The sequence below is a fragment of the Oreochromis aureus genome, linkage group 1 (assembly GCF_013358895.1).
Source record: "Oreochromis aureus strain Israel breed Guangdong linkage group 1, ZZ_aureus, whole genome shotgun sequence".
Taxonomy (NCBI): Eukaryota; Metazoa; Chordata; class Actinopteri; order Cichliformes; family Cichlidae; genus Oreochromis; species Oreochromis aureus.
This window is the reverse complement of record NC_052942.1, coordinates 35,952,719-35,972,526: the sequence shown is the minus strand read 5'-3', so window position 1 is coordinate 35,972,526 and position 19,808 is coordinate 35,952,719. Positions and strand designations below refer to the sequence as shown.

The 19,808-nt window shown below is 39.5% G+C and overlaps 1 protein-coding gene across 2 annotated transcripts; it reads right to left on the bottom strand.

Moving 5' to 3' along the window:
* Positions 1 to 42: 42 nt before the first annotated feature.
* Positions 43 to 18,141, bottom strand: slc7a10a (solute carrier family 7 member 10a). 2 transcript variants are annotated; one of them, XM_031746594.2, is made up of 11 exons: positions 18,006 to 18,141; positions 13,427 to 13,631; positions 11,709 to 11,860; positions 5,241 to 5,366; positions 4,900 to 5,053; positions 4,688 to 4,811; positions 3,632 to 3,735; positions 3,430 to 3,526; positions 3,163 to 3,312; positions 1,876 to 2,053; positions 43 to 1,777 (listed from the first exon to the last, which is right to left on the bottom strand). In XM_031746594.2, the coding sequence occupies exons 1-11, from the start codon at positions 18,109 to 18,111 to the stop codon at positions 1,680 to 1,682; spliced, it is 1,494 nt and encodes a 497-aa protein (XP_031602454.1). In that variant the 5' UTR covers positions 18,112 to 18,141; the 3' UTR covers positions 43 to 1,679. The 2 variants fall into 2 exon arrangements, with proteins under 2 accessions (XP_031602454.1, XP_039469242.1); XM_039613308.1 differs by lacking the exon at positions 18,006 to 18,141 and adding an exon at positions 15,406 to 15,423.
* Positions 18,142 to 19,808: the final 1,667 nt, after the last annotated feature.

Sequence of the window (19,808 nt, the reverse complement as noted above, 5' to 3'; positions counted from 1 at the left end):
ATGGTGCTAAAAAGGATCCCACAGAGGAGACGACACACACAGTTTCTTCGAAGTCGCTATATTTAATGATCAATTACATTGTTATTAATTTACAACTTCACTCTTTTACAAAACAAAGGTACACCCATTATACAGTATACAAATGTACCACAACATGTTTGAGGAATGTCATCTTTGTAGAAGTCCCTGGTGCGTTTTTAATAGTTTATTTTTGTCACACAGTATTTACAGCTCTCAGAGCTAAAAGCACCGGGACATGGCAGGACAGACACGAGTCTCTTTTCATGGAGTTGATGCACAAGAAATTCCCAGCACCTACGGGCTGAGAAAGGGACTGCACGTTCAATAAAGTTCAAAGCTGCTGGTTTACTTCTCATTTTAAAAGGCCAAAGGCCCCAATCTTCATTTGTTTGTTATATGTACAACATAACAGAGATATTAAGAGAATACTCAAATACGATAAGGCAGCAACAACAACAATATCTCCTGGACCAGTAAATGCAAAGTTACTGAGGTTGCAAGTTTGACCAGGTTTGGGCCATAATACATCAACAATGTTGACTGATACAGGAAGTCCACGAGGTCATGAAATACGAACAGGATGTTAATCCAACTCTGTGATGTCAGCAGTGTCATGTTAAGCCAGCTGATCAGTGGATAAACGATATTGAGTTAACGGTCATTGTAGTGGCTTTTGGGGAAGTGAGAGCTCAAGTAAACATCCACTGCCAGCTGTCTGTCAATCATTACAGATTCTGTTAGAGTTATGCAACAACACATTAGTGCTCAAATACTGCATCACAACAGGTCAAGAGTGTAATAACTGTTCTGGCTGGTCGAGCACCTTGAGAGGTTTCACAGTGGGAACCCAGAGATGAAAACACTGCTGAAGCAACAAGGCCAAAAGTCTCAAAGTGCCAAATTTCAGAGACCTTAAAAACCTGCAAGAACCAGCCATTGCTCGTCTTGCCCGTCTTTTAAAAATAACTGGGAGAGATGAGTGTCTCTAATAAAAACATTAAGGCACCAACAGCATCTCTCACGAGGGAGAAGTGATGTAATCATAATTCTTTTTAAAAAGTCGGTGGAAAGAAAATAGAACAGCCAGATTCTGTAGCCAGGCAGAGATATGGACAGAACAAATTACTCATCCACAACAGATCAACAGTGAGCATCATGTGAGTAATTAGTAAAGCAAAGTGCAAAGTAGCAGCAGTTATTGAGAAGTATTGCTAAGTGCAGAAACTGCTTGCATATTTATCTTATTCCATATAAGACATTACACACTCCAAATACCCGCACAACCAACACACTATACACACGTCTATATTTCATAAGGCACATTAGCATGCTGGAAGCATCCTGGAAGTGAAGCAGAAAAAGACTTGGAACAGAATGGAGATCGTTTGAGTAAGAAGAAGGGAAAGGATAAGGATCTGTATGAAAAATAAAACTTTGCATGCTGGTGATGACAATGGATGGACAGCAAAACCAAAAAGTTAAAAACACATGCACTGGGTAAAATGGGCTCCATGCCAGCCCAACCCAGTCCACACCTGTGCAAAAATATATGACACTTTCTCTTCGTGCTTCACTGACCAAACAAGAACACGTTTAAGATGAAAATGGGAAGTATTGACGTTGATGCAAAAGGGGAAGTCCTGGTTTGACTTCACTCCTCAGTCAGTAGCTTTGGCAGTGAGGGGCTCAGTTTCTGAGGGGTCATCCTGAGGAAACACCACATAACACACCTTCTGGCCCTTGTACGTGAGTTTTTCTGCAATACAAAAGACATCAGGAGCAGTCAGACTCAGATGGAATTACTGCTGACATAAATAGTTAATATGTTCTGTACGCTGGCACAAACCAACTCACCAACTAATCTATAGAGCCATTTGGGTTTCTCCTTCCACTGCACACCCACAAAGTATACAGGGACTCCAGTCAACATGATAACCATACCCAGGCCACAAACCACTGGTTCAGAGTACAGGCTGAAGCCCAGCAGCACAGCCCAGAAGATCAGGTAGCTGATCGGGATCAACAGGTTCACCTTCACAGAACAAAAACACATTTGTACAAAAACCCTTGCCACTGTAAATATGTTGATTTATCTGCAATGAACATAATTATGTTTTTTCCTTACCTTTTTTTTCTTTTTACATTTATAAACCCATACTGTCTCTGCATGTAGCATCCAAATATATAAACATGTACATATATTTGTCTGGGATATTATCAAAAACTAATTTTTGACATTTGATTTAATGCTTTAATGTAATGCAATGTAATACTTATTTGTTTGTTTTTACTTTTTATTTTAATGTTCAGCTTTTATTTGACAGTACAGTAAAAACAGGGAGCGGTTGGAAGAAATGGCATACAGGAGAATGAATGTAAACAGAAAACAGGAAACAGCGGGTGTTATTTGTGCACTAACTAATGTCATGTAACTGCCATTTGTGACACCAGGGGGCGCCAAAACAATATGCATGTTAACTCATTGTCAAATGACAAAATTTAGTAGTACCGGTACACAAATCAGACTGCTGGCAGCTCTCAGTTTCCTATGCTAAATTCACAGATTACTGTGAAATACAGTAAGACACATTCATTGCCTTTTCTATGTGCAGACTACTTATGTTTATGTGTGTAGTACACACACAAAAGTCAAAGTCAAGTCCAACAATATATCTTAATATTTTTAAAATAATATGAAAAATATGTCTTTTTTTGGCTACAGGCAACAATTAACACTTGTGTTTATATGTAACCAAACCTACTATATGAAAATTAGCGTGTATGTCTACATCACCAGTATATAGATTACACTGTCTTCTTTGTTTTACACTATTAAATGCATTAAAAATGACACACTGTTCAGAGCCTTTGAATAAAAGTTTTTTAAAATTATTGATTTGATGTAATGGGAAGCTTAATTTTATAATTGATTTGCCTTTGTTTAAAAAAATATAATTACTATAATTTAATTCAAAATTAAATACTTTTATTTGAATCTGTCAGCTTTTTAAGCTTATTTCAAATTTCTATTTTTTTCTTTCTGCCTTACATAATTTTCATATTTTCATTTTTTTAAATTCCTCACTATAATCTGCTTTTATTGTGGTTAAGTTATACCTCCAGATAAAACAAGTGCCATACCTTTATAGGTCTAGCCAGGTTGGGCCTTTTCTTGCGGAGGTAGAGAAGGCCGGCAATGGTTACCCCATAGGACAAATAGTTGATAAAGGACACATAGTTGATTAGGTTGTGTGTCTCCCCAATACACAGGATGACAACTGTGGCAATGCACTGTAGGACAGAACAGGTTCAAACAAGAGAAAATTAAAGCACTGAATCTCTCCGCTCATCTGTTCTACCAAGTTTTGAAGCTACACAGCTGGATAAAACTGGTAGAGTGAAACGTACACAGAGCAGCAGGGCAGGAATTGGCGTGCAGTTTTTTAGGTGGATCATTGCCAGCAGATAAGGAAGGTGACCCTCTCTGGCGCCAGAGAAACACAATCTACCAAGAGACATATTCACACATGTTATACACGTTTTTTTGAGGAAACAGCGGGCATCAGGTTTGGTGTGTTGTATAATGCAAGACAAAGCGTTTGTGCTGTACCTGGAGGAGGTAAACAAATATCCATTAATTCCTCCAAAGGTGGACAAAGCTACAGAGATCGGCATCACCCAGGAAAACATTCCCAGCAGTTTCTCCCCAAATGTCTGTAAAAACACAAAAAGTGATTGTCCAGATGACTGACGTGTTGATTAAATGACTTATTTATTAATTCATCAGTCCCCTCGATTAATGCATTAATTGATTGATTCACTGAAAGATTAAATACCCTTTTTAACAGCCTGCCTGCATACCACTATAAGACTATGGTTATATATGCATGTAGATGCGAGATAGAATTTTTAAATGTTTTTCAGGTGTGAACTCAAGATTGAGAAAAAATAGTCTCGATCCTTGGTATGTCATTGAAATGCAATGACTTACTGATGAAAAAACAACAACTTTCAGTTGCTCCCTCACTACAAGGGGCTTCACAGCAGGTGGCTCCACATGTTTGATTTGGCAGACTTTCATGCTGGATGCACTTCCTAATGCAATCCCAAAGGGGATTAATGTCTCAGGCTGGAATCAAACCAGCAACCTGCTACTTGCCAAACTAAAATAACCATTAATGATGCAAAAGTAAACTGCATGCGTAAGCAGTGACTGAAGTGACCGCTGCTCGACATGTGACAGGATTGTAAATACACAACTGGAGCCTGGAATGTCTGTTGACTTTAGCAGTATATGAGTTGAAACGAGTTTGCATATACAGCCCGAATTCCAAAAATGTGGACACTGTGTGCAATGTAAACAGAAATAGTGTTATGATTTGCAAATCTAATAAACCAACATTTTCACAGTAGAACATAGAAAACGACTCAAATGTTCAAACTGAGAAAATGTCCCATTTTAAGAAAAATACTGGCTCATTTTTAATTTGATGGCAGCCACCCGTCCTAAAAAGTTGAGATTGCTATGTTTTCTATGTGCTGTTTTGAATAAAATATGGGTTCATGAGTTCAGTTATTGCATTTGTTTTACATTTTGCACAGTGTCTCAGCTTTTTCAGAATTGGGTTTGTAAAGTATCCAGTCATGGTGCTGGATTGCTGCTCACCACTGCCACAGCATTAGAGCTGAGGAGCTCCTCTGGGGTCATGGAGGAGAAGTAGGCAATGTTGGTCATAGTGTAGACAAGGGTCACCAGTGGGATGGAAATGTAGATGGCACGGGGCAGGTTCCTGATGACAAGAAAAATAATAATGATATGGGGCAGAACTTAAGAAAAACTTGTGGTGTGTCTGCTAGCTTTGCTTATGCATATCGTACTTGCGCGGCTCTACGACCTCCTCTGTGACGTAGTTGAGGAAATTCCAGCCGCTGTAGGCAAAGGAGGCCTGGAGGAAGGCCAGAGCTATCTGTCCCACTGACGGGTCCTGACTGAATTCAAAGGCCACACTGGGCCGCAGGGCATCGTAATGACCTGGATGAAAGACGAGAAATAAAGAACGGGCAAATAAAAACCGTAAAATAATTGTTGGTTCATCACTAATCATTTTAGTACAATAAAACCAGAGATCAGATTGAAACATGTCCAAAGCACAGAAATTACTCTTACCAATTACTGAAAAACATTTTTTATGCATGTGTGCACATATGTGTGTGTTTACCTCTACTAATTTGGACAAGTCCTACTATTATAATGAGAACTAGCGCGAGAAGTTTTCCTATAGTGAAAATGTCCTGGATCCTTGTCGCCCAACGCACACTGGAGCAGTTCACCCAGGTCAGGAATACTGCACATATACACACAAACACACACAGCAGAAAAATCATTAAAGTTTTATGTAAAAAAAGTTAAAGTTTATTCACAGGTATGTGTGTATTTCATGCAAAGCATCACGTCAACAACACAGCAAGCAAGTCAGTCAGCAAGCACTGGATTCGTGATTGACCTCAATGCAGTGGGCATTCGCGTAGACCTCATATATTATATTCCTCATGAGCTAGGTGTGAAAAGAGACTGTAAATAAAGGATGGATATAGATTCTCATAGCTAGGAAAATGAAGATGTTAGTGTCTTAAAATCGTAGAATGCCTCAGAGCCCAAACTCTTCTGCAGTGATGTAAAGTTGCTTGGGCATTGACTGGTGATCTGATGGTTATATCAAAGTTCTAACACATTGTGTATTCAGTGTATGCTCACCGTACTTTTAAAAGATTTGTTCTCGTAATTATGCCCACATTCAGTACTTAATACAAATGTATTAAAGATGATTGAGAGTAGTTTTTGACTTGAAATGGTGCATGCACTGTAACTGCATGTGCCACTTCCAATACACTACAGTATATGTTGCTGATTTTTTTTGATACACAATGTTAAGAGATTTTTACATTTACTTACTTTGATAACTTTTATTTTGCTTAAGTATAATTTCTTGTGAGAACATGATGTGCCTGCAACCTACAGATTAAGGAACAGAAGCATGCGTGAGGAAGTAACACACTCTCAGGCAGAGACAGTTCCAACCTGAAGCTGATATGACAAAAGATACTAGTTCCTCTTGTCTTATGGATAACGGCCACTCATGCGATAACCATATCTAGAGATGTTTTTCTATTACGTATGCTCCACCTAGAGATGCTGTGTAATCTATTCTCTGCTATAAAATAAAGAACGGACTGAGGCTCTGCGCGACTTGCCCTGTGTCTTGCCACGCAGTAAGCCTCGCCCATGTACATGCCATAAATTGAGTTTGTGTTTCTTGCTTCTCTAAGGTTTTTTCCTTTGATACACATGTACAGATCTTAAAATCTAAGATCTATATGTGTTTACTTATTTGCACATTACTCTCTCTCAATTCCTACTTTCTATTTCCTGCTTGTGTAAATTGCACGTGTGTGGCCCTGCTCTCCTCTAGGCTGCTGACCTTGACATTATCACTAAGATTTGAGGGTATTTTTGTGAAAGCCAACATAGTATCGAATGGCCCAATTCCAAGAGAGCCAAATCAGCCAAGCACGAATGTGTCTCAGTTGCGCTTACAAGCAAAAGAAAGAAAACAGAGACCTACAAATACGTCAAACAATGCTGTGTATTGTTCCTCTAAACTCCTAGGCTACTCAGGGACTAGGTATTTTCTGTCTTCTTTTTTGTGCTGTTCTGAAAGCACTTCGAGTGCTCTACTGAGAAGAAAGGCGCTATGTAAGTACCAGTCCATTTGTCCTGCGGGTGCAGATCAGATGCACGAGCTACACCTGCACAGTGTGCTCATTCTTTTACTCTGGCATCCTCGGCTTCCAGACTCTTTCCTTCATTCTTCCAAATACTCTTCAGATTTGTTTTGCTCACCGAATTCAATCCCACCTCTCCTTACATACTTAACACTACTGGCTCGTCAAATTCATATTCTTCCAAATGACAAAGATCCTTGTTAGATTAAGCCAGCCTATAACATGCTTATGACTTCAAAGCATTTCTGATACTTTAAAGTCGTTTGCCTAGAGCTATGCACAACATAAATAATAGTGACATCCAAAGACTTGGAAATCACATAAAAATATTAGTGATGTGTTTGTTGGGTGGAAATCAGTGATAACTTTACAAGCAGGATGTGAGTTTTCAGGCAGGAAAAGCTTCCCAGCCAGGGTATGTCCACTTTTTTGTCAACTCCAGTAATGTTATCTTCACAGCGTCTCTATGGTCCACTTATCCATTGTTTGTGTTTCACATGCCATCAGAATTGCAGGTGTCTTAAAATGAGAATGTGGAGACTAGGAAACGGTTTAGCCCTCAGGGTGTATTAAAGGAAGATAATCTAGTTTTTTTCTGTCCCCTCTCTTATTTGTTTTTTTTCATCTATTCTTTCTTTGGGTCATATTTCACCTTCTCGCTTCTGACACTTCTTTCCTCCTCTCTTTTACCCACTAACACCCACTCTAGTGACCCAGCAGTGACCATGTCATCCATCACTAGGGCAAGAGTTTTCCTCCCACCACAGAAATCTGAACAAACTGCTTCCGCTGGCGGAGGCACAGACATATACACACACGTGTGAATTTTTGGCAAGAGGTTTTGGAGGCACCGGGCAGGCCTTTCTCTCCCCTACAACACTGCTGTGTTTTATAGTCAATTACCCTTGGAGTGTTACATGAATTTCCGTTCCTGTGTTCCTGCATGAACCCCCACTACGACCTCCCCCAACTTTCCTCTATGCTAACCGTGACAGGAAGGAGGTGCCAGTGGCTTTGAATGTGACAGTGCAGGTAAATCTGTGTCCTGCTGTCACTGCTTCTATTGAAGGCTGCCTCAGCTCTAGAATACTAACTAATTACCGCTTTAAGTCTTAATGGATTCTGACCCCAACTCACTGCAGATTTATCAGCAGGCTTTAACTTTAGGAACGCCTCCTCCTGGTCCAGGATCTGGACTCAGGAGTCACCACACTGGCAAAAACTCGCCAGTCCTGTCTATACATCACAAAATATCTGACAACAGAAACTTCAAACAGGAGACCTAGGAGATCTAGAAAAGGATGCTGAAAGTTACAGATTGAGAGGAAAGAACATAATTAAATATGTTATATGGAGGAGATTAAATGGGCTTTGAGGAAAAATTCTAAATGAATAATGAATAGGGGTAAAACAATTCTGAAACCAAGAACAAAATGACTATACAAGCATCCACAATACTGTACCCCAAATCTTGTGCCATGGTACACTTGTAAAACTGTTGGATTAATAGTTTTTTTTAGCTATAAAACATTTGTGATTTTGCTTTCCGCTGGAGAATTAACAACATAATAAAATTAACTCCAAAATTCCTCTAAGGCCGTTACAGAGCTCTGCGTAAACATGCTCTGAAGATGAATATAGAGTCAAACGCTTAGGAAAGTGACATTCTTCTTGGCGTTTGATGCCTACCATACACTGGAAGAATCACGTCATTTGTCCAACGCGTGACAGTTTTTTCATCCCCTGCACCGATAGTGACATTTTGTTCTTCTGAGCCACTCTGGTTTGTTGTGTCTTTAGGGCAGCCGCTAGTCTGATGATTCACCATGAGCCCTCAATCGAATTTTAAATGAGTTTTGTGCAGCATTCAATAAAACATCCAGTGTGTTCAAGGATTCAGAGGAAGCCTGAACTGAACTCACTCAGCCACACTAAAATAGAATTTGTGCATGACGTTTTTATTCATTCTGAGCTTGCATACTTGTGTGCTTTCTTAATTTGTATCAACGTTATGCTCATAGTTGTACTGACTCTATGGGGGGTTCAATTTTCCAAATAATGAGAAAGAATTAATACACAGTTGATACATGACAGCTTAGAGCAGTAGTTCAGGTTGCAGTACACATTGTATTTCCACTTTTACTGAAAACAATTTTACAGTCTTCTTTTTGAAATAATTTGAAGTCAATGATCCAAACCGGTGATGGAGACGTAACGTGAAACTTCTCCCTACTGCTTGTGTACCAACACAATAAGGGACTAACAGACTTCTTGCTGTAATGTATTCTCTTAGCCTTCGAAATAAAAACATCACATTTATAGTGACTGTTTTGTGGGATTGAGTATAAAATTAATGATGATGGGTCCATAAGACAAGTTACAGTCTTTTACAATTTAAAGAAATATTTAAAGAATATAAAACAGTGTTGACTGCTGGAAAATGAATTTTGCTTTCTTTTTAGTGAAACTGATCAGCAGATGACAAACTAACCTGCAGGATAAATGAGAGTGCATGGCTGTGCCGCTGTGGGCTGTCGAGTGTGCCTATTCTTAGAAGAACACAGCCAGCTTACAACTGGACCTGTCTGGTTTTCACCAACACGCGCACGCCTGGGTCAGCCTGTGACTCTTGAGCAGTATGCTCAGCAAGAGAGGAAGGAGGGGGGAAACATAACTAGGCTGACTCGCATTCATAAACCCTCAACTAAGAAAAGTTCAGTGAACTTAAGAGCACCCTCACGAAGACTCAGCAGAGCGAGAAAAAATAATACATTAATTCTGTTGCTGGAAAACAAAGTGATGAAATATTTACTTTATCCTTCACAGGTAACTTTAACTTTTTCTTTTCTTATCCCTTCCTATTGACTACCTGTGTTACCAACTGCCTGATATGACGCTGCTCATTTACACCTGTCTTTGGTTTTTAAGGTGGATGGATCTACAATTAAAGGACTTCAACTGTACAGAGATTATTCTTTTAGGGTTCAGAATAATATTTTTTCCATCTGTCATCAGACGTCTGACACTTTCTCTCCTCACAGACTGATTGAGTTTCATGAGATATGAAGCTTGCAAAACTGCTGATCACAGACGGGTGACTACAATCTTTCTGTGACTTTAAGTCTCAAGTGTGATGCCATAGACCAGACTGGAGGACAAGGGTCGAACCAGCTAGCCAATAGAAACATCAAACATCTGACTCGAGTGTCTGGCTGCCAATGGAGACTTCCATCATTATTGATGTGAAAGGTATTCTGCCCTTTTCCTATTTCCATGGTGCCCTGTGACAGTAACAATGCACAATAGTGTAGACACACCCTCTCATTAGCAGCGTCCGCAAAGACTGGCACCATTATGTATTCTGACACTGATACTGACACACACACACACAAACTCATACCACACTCTAGAATACAACACAAAAACTCACACACACAGTGTCCCCTGCCCAAAGTAGGCAGCAGTTGTAGGATTCTGTTGCCATAAATAGTGGAGGGTACTCAGCAAATGCTAAGCCTGACGTGTGCACACACCCACATACGAAGCCAACCATCCCACTTCCCGTCTATCCCGTTTCCCCTTCTCCATCCGGTTCTGACAGGACCAAACTGGCTGGTTTGTGGATCGGATACATGCAAGGTCTGTTTTGGCCACTGGCTATTTAAATACAGATACCCCAGCTGATCAGATTAGAGGCTGGAAATAGAGCATAACATTTCATGTGGAATTATCAAATGACCTAAGTACACTGAAGTGTCACAGAATCACATTTCTTTAAGCCACCACAGGAAATGGATTTGATTTGGTTTAATTAGTCTGGTTTACTTTGTTAAATGCACAGACTTGCCTAAGATGGAAGTACCCTTTTCCTTGTTATTATTTGTCTTCCAAACAGTCATTTATAGGAGCATCGTGTATAGGAGCAACAGTATTTTTGAAATATATGTACAAGTGCAAGTTAAAATAGATATTTTTCTTTAAGATCAATTGCTTTTTATGTTGCTTTGGAAACAGATGCTTGGTCTGATGTTTACCTCACTGGGAGTCACTCTGGCTCATTCAGTCAGATGACTTGCATGTTGAAGACAACAGCGGGTTTGAAGTGTGATACTGTGAACCAGTTTGTCATGATGACAGAGGCATAGGCCACACACATGCAGTCACGCAGAAGAGCAACAAATCTGTCAACCACTCATCTGTTTATTCAAGCTTTGAACCATACCACCTGAAAAATCTGGCCAGCAACCAACCAGCTTGCCAGTATGGAAATGCTGAGGAAAGCATTTATCCATTATTAATCATTAATCATCAATGGAGAGTCAAAATTCAGGCTTATCAGAGTTGAAGTAAACTCAGAAAATGTTGTGTTCCTGAGGTGGAATGTTAAGCACTCCCAGTTCCCGTGGTGTATTGCAAGCTGTATGAATGTCAAAGCTATTTTCCTCTCAAAAACCTGAGGACAACAGCTGTATTCTTAAATACGTAATTAGCAATTTTACAGCGAGTCGTGTCCTGCTGCTGTAGAACAAGATGACTGACTGTATATCAGAAACCCAACAGGGAAGAAATACTGCCAAGGTCTTGCATTTGAAATTCTGACCTGAAGAATTACTCTGTGGCATCTGACTTTATATTTAATGAAAAGCACAGAGTGTCTCCTTTTCTTGTTTTTGAAAAAAAAAAAAAGATCTTTCACTGCACTGGATGTTTCAGTTTGTTTGGAATCAAGAACCATGTGCTTAGCATTAGCAGCAATGTTTACCCTGGCAGGACAGTTCTAAAAACTGTTCAGTGGAAAATCAAAGAGAGATAAGACGTAAAGGACAACACTAAACTAGAATAAACATTTACTTAAACTAACATGGAATAGATAAATAGCGTTTCTAAGGCTGTTGGTGACTCACAGACACAAATTGTTGCGAGAAGTTTGGTGGCAATGAACGGAGGAAAGCAGTTCTGAAAGGCCGGCTGCAAGACGTAATTGGAGAAGGTGAGCGCAATGACGGCCAACGTAGTTGGGTACATGATGAGGACAGCGCTCCATAACAACAGGAATCTAAAGGATGAAGAGACAGAACAGGATTTCAATTTAGAATAAAGTTCAGTGTAATAACTTGAGACTAAGTGGAGAGGGGGGTGGAGGCTGTCACATGTGGGCAGTTATTTTGACAAGGAAGGGACTTTCACTGCTCTTATAATAATATGCCATATTCAATAAACTGTATAAAAAATGGACATAGCTGCCATGATGTCATATTGGTGAAGCTTTTTAAAGACAGCTTGAGCTGAGCATTTGCACCCAACTCACTGGTGAACAGCTGGTGGTTGATTTGTTAGCCAGTGATGGTACCCTGGATAATCCTCCTTTCTGACTGTAAAAAAAAAACATTTAAAAAAATAACTTATTGTTTAATTATGACCTGAAACCAGAAACTAGACCCAGAAAGTGATCAGGAAATGGTTTACTCTGGCACAGAACAAGACAGCTGAAGACCATTAAGTCTTTCTGCAACCACAGAGGTTGCAAAAAAGGTTGGTGGTTTCACTTTTCAGAAATAGATGTTAGGTCAGTCTTTTATACTATCTTTGATTCCATCCCAGCTTTACAGTCACACCTATACTTAAACCTGTCAGCACAACAATGCCACTGTAGATGTTGGGTCTTTACTTAACCTCCTAGGACCTGGCGTCCACATATGTGGACATCACATTTTGGGTTGTCTAGACCACAATAGTACATTTTGCTCTAGCACATTAGCAGCAGCTTCAGTGTTCCATCTTTGGCTGCAGAGGATGTGCTCAGGCAAACACTTAGTGTTTGACACTTGTTTTTGACAGCATTTAAAGCAGATCTTACAACCACTGTTGTAACTTAGAAAAAAAGGATGTACTTGCATCCATAAAGCACTTGCTAAATGCAAGCCATACTTAGTTATCATCAAGGAAGCACTGACCTGATGATTTTATTAAATTAAAAACGTCAGGGGACCAAAGCCATTAAGCACATATTTTGGACACATAAGGTTTTGGTCGTGCTTTTTTCAAACTCAAGTAACTCCAGAATTTTAGTATTAGTGCACCGGAAGTTGAAAACATAATGAAAACTTAAATTCCAGCTGGAAGACCTTCAGAGTGAGTGCTTTTTGTTGCTTGTTCCTTCTTATTCTTTCTGTGTTGGTATTCAACTGTAATTCAAAAACTCCTACACTAGTTCTTACTTTCTGCTGTTTTTAAAATTTTTGACTCATTTGCTGCTGCTCCTGTGTTTCATCCTTTGTGATACTTGCTTCATTCATAGTTGCAAAATAACTGAAAAGAGAAAGTCAGACAGAACTACTTTCACAGAAATGCTTCTGAAGGCAGGCACAGTGTATAACAAGTTTGACCTTCTCAGACTTAGAATGCCGCTCTATGATCAGCTGACACACCACATGACCTCTGAAAGTCATAAGACGCTCACAGATGATTGGTTCCAAGCCAACACGCCCATTGGACTATTGCAATATGATTCATACCAAGCGAAAATAAGTCAGGGGGAAAGATGCAACAAGCTGCTACTGCAGTTTAGGAACATCTGTATTTTAAAAAATGTAACTAGAAAAATAACAACGACAGTACTTACCCTACTAGGCCCCCAAAGATTTCTGTCACATATGAATAGTCACCTCCAGACTTTGGGATGGTGACACCCAATTCAGCGTAGCACATGGACCCAAGGGTACAGATGCCCCCTCCACAAACCCATACGATGAGTGACAGTCCCACTGAACCCGCATGCTCCAACACTCCTTTAGGTGAGATAAAAATCCCAGAGCCGATGATGTTCCCTTAGGAGAAAAGATTACAGTGATTATTTATACATAAATATTCATCAAAGACGTCTTTTTGTGTGTAACACGAGATTTGTTTTTATTAGTTTGTGCTCCCAAAGCTGTCACACTTCAATTTAAAACTCCAGACATTTAGAAGAATTATCATTTACCATTTATCTGTAACTTGGTGATAATTTGGTCAGATGTTTATACATTCAGGTAAAAAGAAAAGTGACTGAACAAAGAACATAAAGTAGAATCAAAGAGATTCCAAAAGGCTTATTAAAACTTTGGCTTGGAGGCCACAATACTCTAATAGTAGCTCTCCAAGCTATTTTTGCTCAAGTTGGACAACACACATCTGTAGTTAAAGGGAAGGAGAAAGTGAAGAGGAAAGACCAGAACAGCCAAGCCTGATGGAAAGTAAAGAAAAATCTCTTTTCTTTCTGCAGTAAGGCATGTGACTATTGCTTTCACTTAGTGATTAATGTAGCTATATATAGTAATGCTTTGACATATGACTGCATGGTATGCACAGCCTAATCTCAGTGATTTAAAGCTGCTGTTTGTACAGTGTTCTGCCACAGTTGCTACAGGCATTCTTCTATTTTTCAGCCATCCATTTTCTTAACTGTTTATCCAATTCAGGGTTGTAAAGCGGATGGAGCCTATCCTGCACAACTCCCCGTTGAAGCAGCACTCCTCAAAGGTAGTAGTCTCCTGCAGAAGAACAATGCACCCCACCACAATGCAGAAACTGTTCAGGGATGGCCCAAGGAACAGCCAGGCCTCTAATTTCAAGATCCCACTCGGATGAAAATCTGTAGGATGAACAAAATCTGATTCATGGATCCATGGAACCAAGTGGACCCAAAGGATCTGATGCTAACATTTCAGTGTTAAACATCACTGAACATGCATAAAGGTGTTATGTCTATGCCCTGATTGTTCAGATCTTTCCGCAGTGCATGAGAGGCCAACACAATATTGGTAGGATATTTTAATATTGGTGATAATACAGGTGAAACCATCCATAAAGCTGCAATTTCATTTATACAAATAACTAGTATATTTAATAAGATAATAAAGTAATTTAGTCCAGGCTCATTAAAACGTGACTCATTATAAATCAGGCTCAGCTGACTCCCTAACAAGAACAAATAGAGGTTCTCTGATAGCTTGGTTGGCTCAGGCACATACTAATAAGCAAGTTCAGACCCAGGCTGACATTTATATGCCCTCACCCCTACCAAAAAGAAGACAAAACAAAAACTAGCACACATAACAAAGTAACCAAACAGCAGCTGTCACAGCAAAACATTGTTTGTACTGTCCTTCAAGTGTCTGTCCTCTTTGGAACAGTGTGAGAAGAATTGAGTCCTCACAATAAAATATGACCCTGTCAACTGTAAATCTTTTAGAAACTATTAAAACCCAGAGGCACGCTATGGCCCCAAATGCTCCCTAATGATGCAGATCCAGCAATGAGATCTGAGGAGCGCATTTTTCATTGTCCGATCTGATTGTGGAGGCCACTGTGAGATGCAGAGCTGTTACATAATGCATGTGTTGTGTTTGTTATGTCATAAAGTTTGGCACTGCAGCTGAAACTGTTAGTCACAGGCCTACTGACCCTCTCTGCATCATATCCCAGCACCATCTCTGAGAAAATGACTTCTCACATTGTTCACCATTTTATTCAAGCAAATACTCCAAATCTCCTGTGCAAAAGGGAAAATGAAGAATGTCTCATATTATGTGTTTTTTTTTAATGCTGCATGTATAATACCTCTTAATGGAGGGGAACTACGATGAAGCGGTGAGCGATGATGAAGCTGGTGGCATGAAAATAGTGATTAATGTCACGACTAATAGCAAGTGAGCAATTGCAGAAAAGTATATTCAGTGTGGTTAGAGATTAATAATACAGGACATTTGATAGTTGTGGAGTATTGTCTAACTGTAACTGTAACCAGTGGTAATCAGTAACTACCTGAAAGCTTCCCTGCTGACAGCTTCAGCAGTCTATATTACTAGAACAAGCCATATGAAATGTAATGTGAGTAGGCTGTATCTGGTGGGTAGTAGCATGACTCAAGTTGCCTGTGTGTGCTGGCTGTACAGGCTTTCCTCCATCTGTGCTTGTGGCAGGAGTTCAGCATTATGCTAAGCTGATCTGAACGTCCATTTTAATCTTAAAATATTAATTTAGAAGAAAAATAAGCAGTCAATCGTCATATTAACTGAAGAAATCCAACACCAGTTTCTTAAATGATTACAGACCTGCCACATTAACATGTAATTATGAAAATCTTTGTGTGTGTTCAGTATGTAAACGCCTTCCCAACGTGATCAGCTTAAACGCTTACCAGCAAACATCCAGGATAAGCAGGGCTGCAGAGTGTGCACTGTGTCTCCATCTCTTTTCCAGCCCGGAGCACTTACAGGCTTACCACTTACAATGCATTATCTTTGTGGACCACATTTCTGTGTTTTTGATAGGTTATGATACAACACTTGTTGATCAGCACCAGTCTGTAAAGAGCCTGTGATCAAATTTCAGAGAGATGCAAAAGGTTCTCTCATTACTGATCGTGGTGGAAAGTGGAAGAGTGGTGACTCTAGATTTCCTCAGACCAAAAATCCCACACTCTCTGAAATGGGATGACAGGGATGACTGGTTATCCCTTCTTATTTGTGTGAGTGTCCTTGCCTCATGTGAGCAACATGAATCCAGAAAGTGTTACTCAGTTCCAGGAGAAACTAGAGCTCTGGGAGAAAGAAGCTCCACCGGGCAGTTCCATACCCAGGTTTGAACCCAGGACACTTACTGTGATGCAATGGTGACCTGCTGTGCTCACCTGTTAGTTTATTTTGAACTTGGCAAAGGACTTTACTTCATGCCAAATGACCATTTGAGTTGTTGCCCACCCGATGCACCACTCACTGGGCAGGCAGCGGAGCTCTTTTTCTCACACACTCATTCAGCTGCACTGCCAGATACAGGAAATCTTTCACACCAAATACATTAAATCTTTATAATACTTTAATATTACTTCAACTCCTATAACAAAATAATTTCACAAATATGGATTAAATAAAGCATTATACTGAAAGAAAAAAGTGAGTCAAATGCAAAATTTGCAGAAATAACATTAACTGCAATTACATCTCATTTCTATCAGAGCACATTAGATGTGAGCATGGCTATGAAAATGAACTGTTGAACTGAAAATATTATTAAAAGAACTATTATCTGGTTCCTTTGTAGCCTATTGACTGTCACAGAATTCCACCTTTCACTGAACTCCAAACACCATTTTTCCCAGTGATAAACATTTCCCTTTTTATTTGTGGGTTAGTATTTTTTTAAGGTTTGTGCGGTTGGCTCATTAAAACTAATTTTCATATTTACCACCACAAATGTACAAAAATGGGGAACTGTTATTGAAGGCACCGAATGCCACTGCCAAAACTTTACTCTGCAACATGTGGTTCTGAAATACAATAAAATATTTTCGTGACAGGATTCATTGCAGATTCTTGAATCTATAGCAGCAACCTCCACTTACCTCTAGAATACTGTAGAAGTCTTTATAAAGAGTATATGTTAAATTTACCCACCATTTTTTTATGTATACTTACTGTAAGGGTTACGTAAAATGCAACATCACATTTTGGAGGAAACTACAAACAGCACTGTAACTTCCTGTATTTTGACAGTTATCCAATTTTTGTAGACGCACGTGTAAAGTAAACTTCATTGTCTGCAGTATAAGCGCATTTTATGATGTAACTGGTATGATAACGTCACTGAAATGAACGATATTAATGCCTTGGTTTAGTCGGTAGATTATCCAAGGACAATGCTACAATGGTAACAGTAAACTCTCCCACTGAAGCACGTGGGAGATATGCCGGGTCTGCGTGTCTGTCAAGTTCAGCTTTAGATCATCCAGCCACGTATACACGCTCATATTCAGACCACTCAGACTGATGCAACAGTTTCCACACAAAGCTCAGAACCCTGTATTCATACATCAGAGCGTGCGTAACGGCTACTTTTCAGCTATTCATTCTTAGAGTCAGACAGTCACGAACCACGTCTAAAAGAAAAGTCCCATCTTAGTCTTTATATATAAAGTGTCCGTACAGTAAATCTAATAAAAGAACAGACTAGAATAAAAGCTCAAACGTACAGTGAGTGACTCACACTGTGTGTAATTATACTCTAACCTTGACAGAGAAGGAGCAACTGTACATCAGCCACGTTATAAGCTTTCCGCTCAGTCACGTTTCCTCGTCAGTTTTTTCCTTGTCGCAGAATTCATCATTTCGAACCACTCTCCATGAGTTGAGCACGCATAACAAAAGCTGTCACAAACTCACCGATGATAATAGCGCAAGCGCTCAGAAGTCCAATTTCTTTTTTCAGGGTGACTCTGTCGCTGTTGGAGGAGTCTTCATTCTTCTTTCTTTTCTTTTTGTCCTCCATCTCCTCCGCCTTGCAAATGGGCTTCCTGATAGCCTCGGTCCGGTCCAGATGCTTCCGACTGAACCAAGCTCCGCTCTACGTGCTGCCCTTATAACATCCCACAGATGAAGCAGGAAATGCGCATGCGTACGATGCGATCCACCTCTCAAACCCCATCCTTGTCTCAGGTAAGTGAGTGGTGAATATATATATAATGCTGGCGTAGGCAATATGGAACCAGTCTACTTTTAATAAAATTATTCGATTAATGTGTTTGTAAATATTGTGATTAGATTTGTGAATCTGGACAAGCACATACTTTATTCTGTCAAGTCTTGTGCCACCCCGATTTCTTTACATATATTTTGCTTCGAAGGGGTCAAATATTTTAGTCTTGCAATAGTTCTCCAGGCTTTCTGGAAGTCTTTAAAAAAAAACAAAAAACAAAACGAAAACTTTTGTTGGACATTTTTTGACTAGTCTTGAGACTGAAGAAGTCGCTTGGATAAGTGACGAAACGTTTCTCTCTCTGAAAACGCTACGTCCAGATGAACAAAATCAACTTTTTGGGATTTCCCTACCTCGATGATTGAGCATGAATGAAGACAATGGTCCCCAAACATATGCAGTAAATGCAGTAAAAATCTACCTGGATAGAAAAGCATATAGTTGAGCACTATCTGTCATTAATGACATTCCCATCTTGACAGAGAACGGAACAAAAGGCAGCCAACATCCAAGGAAGAGCTCTGCAATGAGCCCGGAGATCTATTCCTGGAGAGTATTGAAAGAAATGACAAGAACACTTTCCCAGAGAGCTCAGGCTTTATTGAAAAATAAAGGTGATCATATCAAACATTGACCTTTAAGCTCATTAATATTCCACAAACTTTTTTCCCAATAAATTTGTTATTATATTATTGTTAGTATTAAGTTGCTATTTTTATTGAAATATATAAAGAAATGAGCAGTGGTTCAGCACTTTTGTGCTAGACTGTACTCACGAGGTGAATACTTTAAATGAAAGCCTGTCCTACTTTGGTAAAAATAGTCCAGTGAAAGCAACCTTATTAGTCCCATCAGAGTCAATTAGGTGAAATCCCTTTCCCTACAGACTATTGTAATTTGATCCTCTGCTCATTCCCTTTGTGTATAGAAAGGTCACCACATATATAATATCACGTCAGTCAGCAGGTATTAAACAAACAAAATGTCCCCGATCAAATTGAGATTAGATTATTTGACATTTTGCTTTCTTCATGCCCTGAGGTACAAAGTTTATTATGATGTCTTACTGTCTTTCAGGAAAAGATAAACCCAGGAAATGTTTTTTTATGACATGAGGAACAACAAAGACCTAGAGCCTTGAAACAACCTGTCTACAGCCAGCAGCCGTTAGGCTTTTAGGTGCAGCTGTGATTTGAGAGAATGCTAATGCTAACTTATACACGTGTTGTGTATTAAAATCAGCAATTAACATTAAAAACTGTAAAGACTTTTACTGGCAAAAGTCCAAACACAGAAAAAAAAAATAAGAAAGGGAACACAAAGCAGAAATCCAAAGCGAACAGAATGACAGGACACATGGAAGGCAACAAGAGGAGCTCACAATAGGCAAGAGGATATATGAAAAACAAGGCACAGGCACAATGGAGCAATTGACCACAAGTGAAAAACGATGAAGACAGAGTAGACAATCAAAAAGGAGGGAAGGCAGG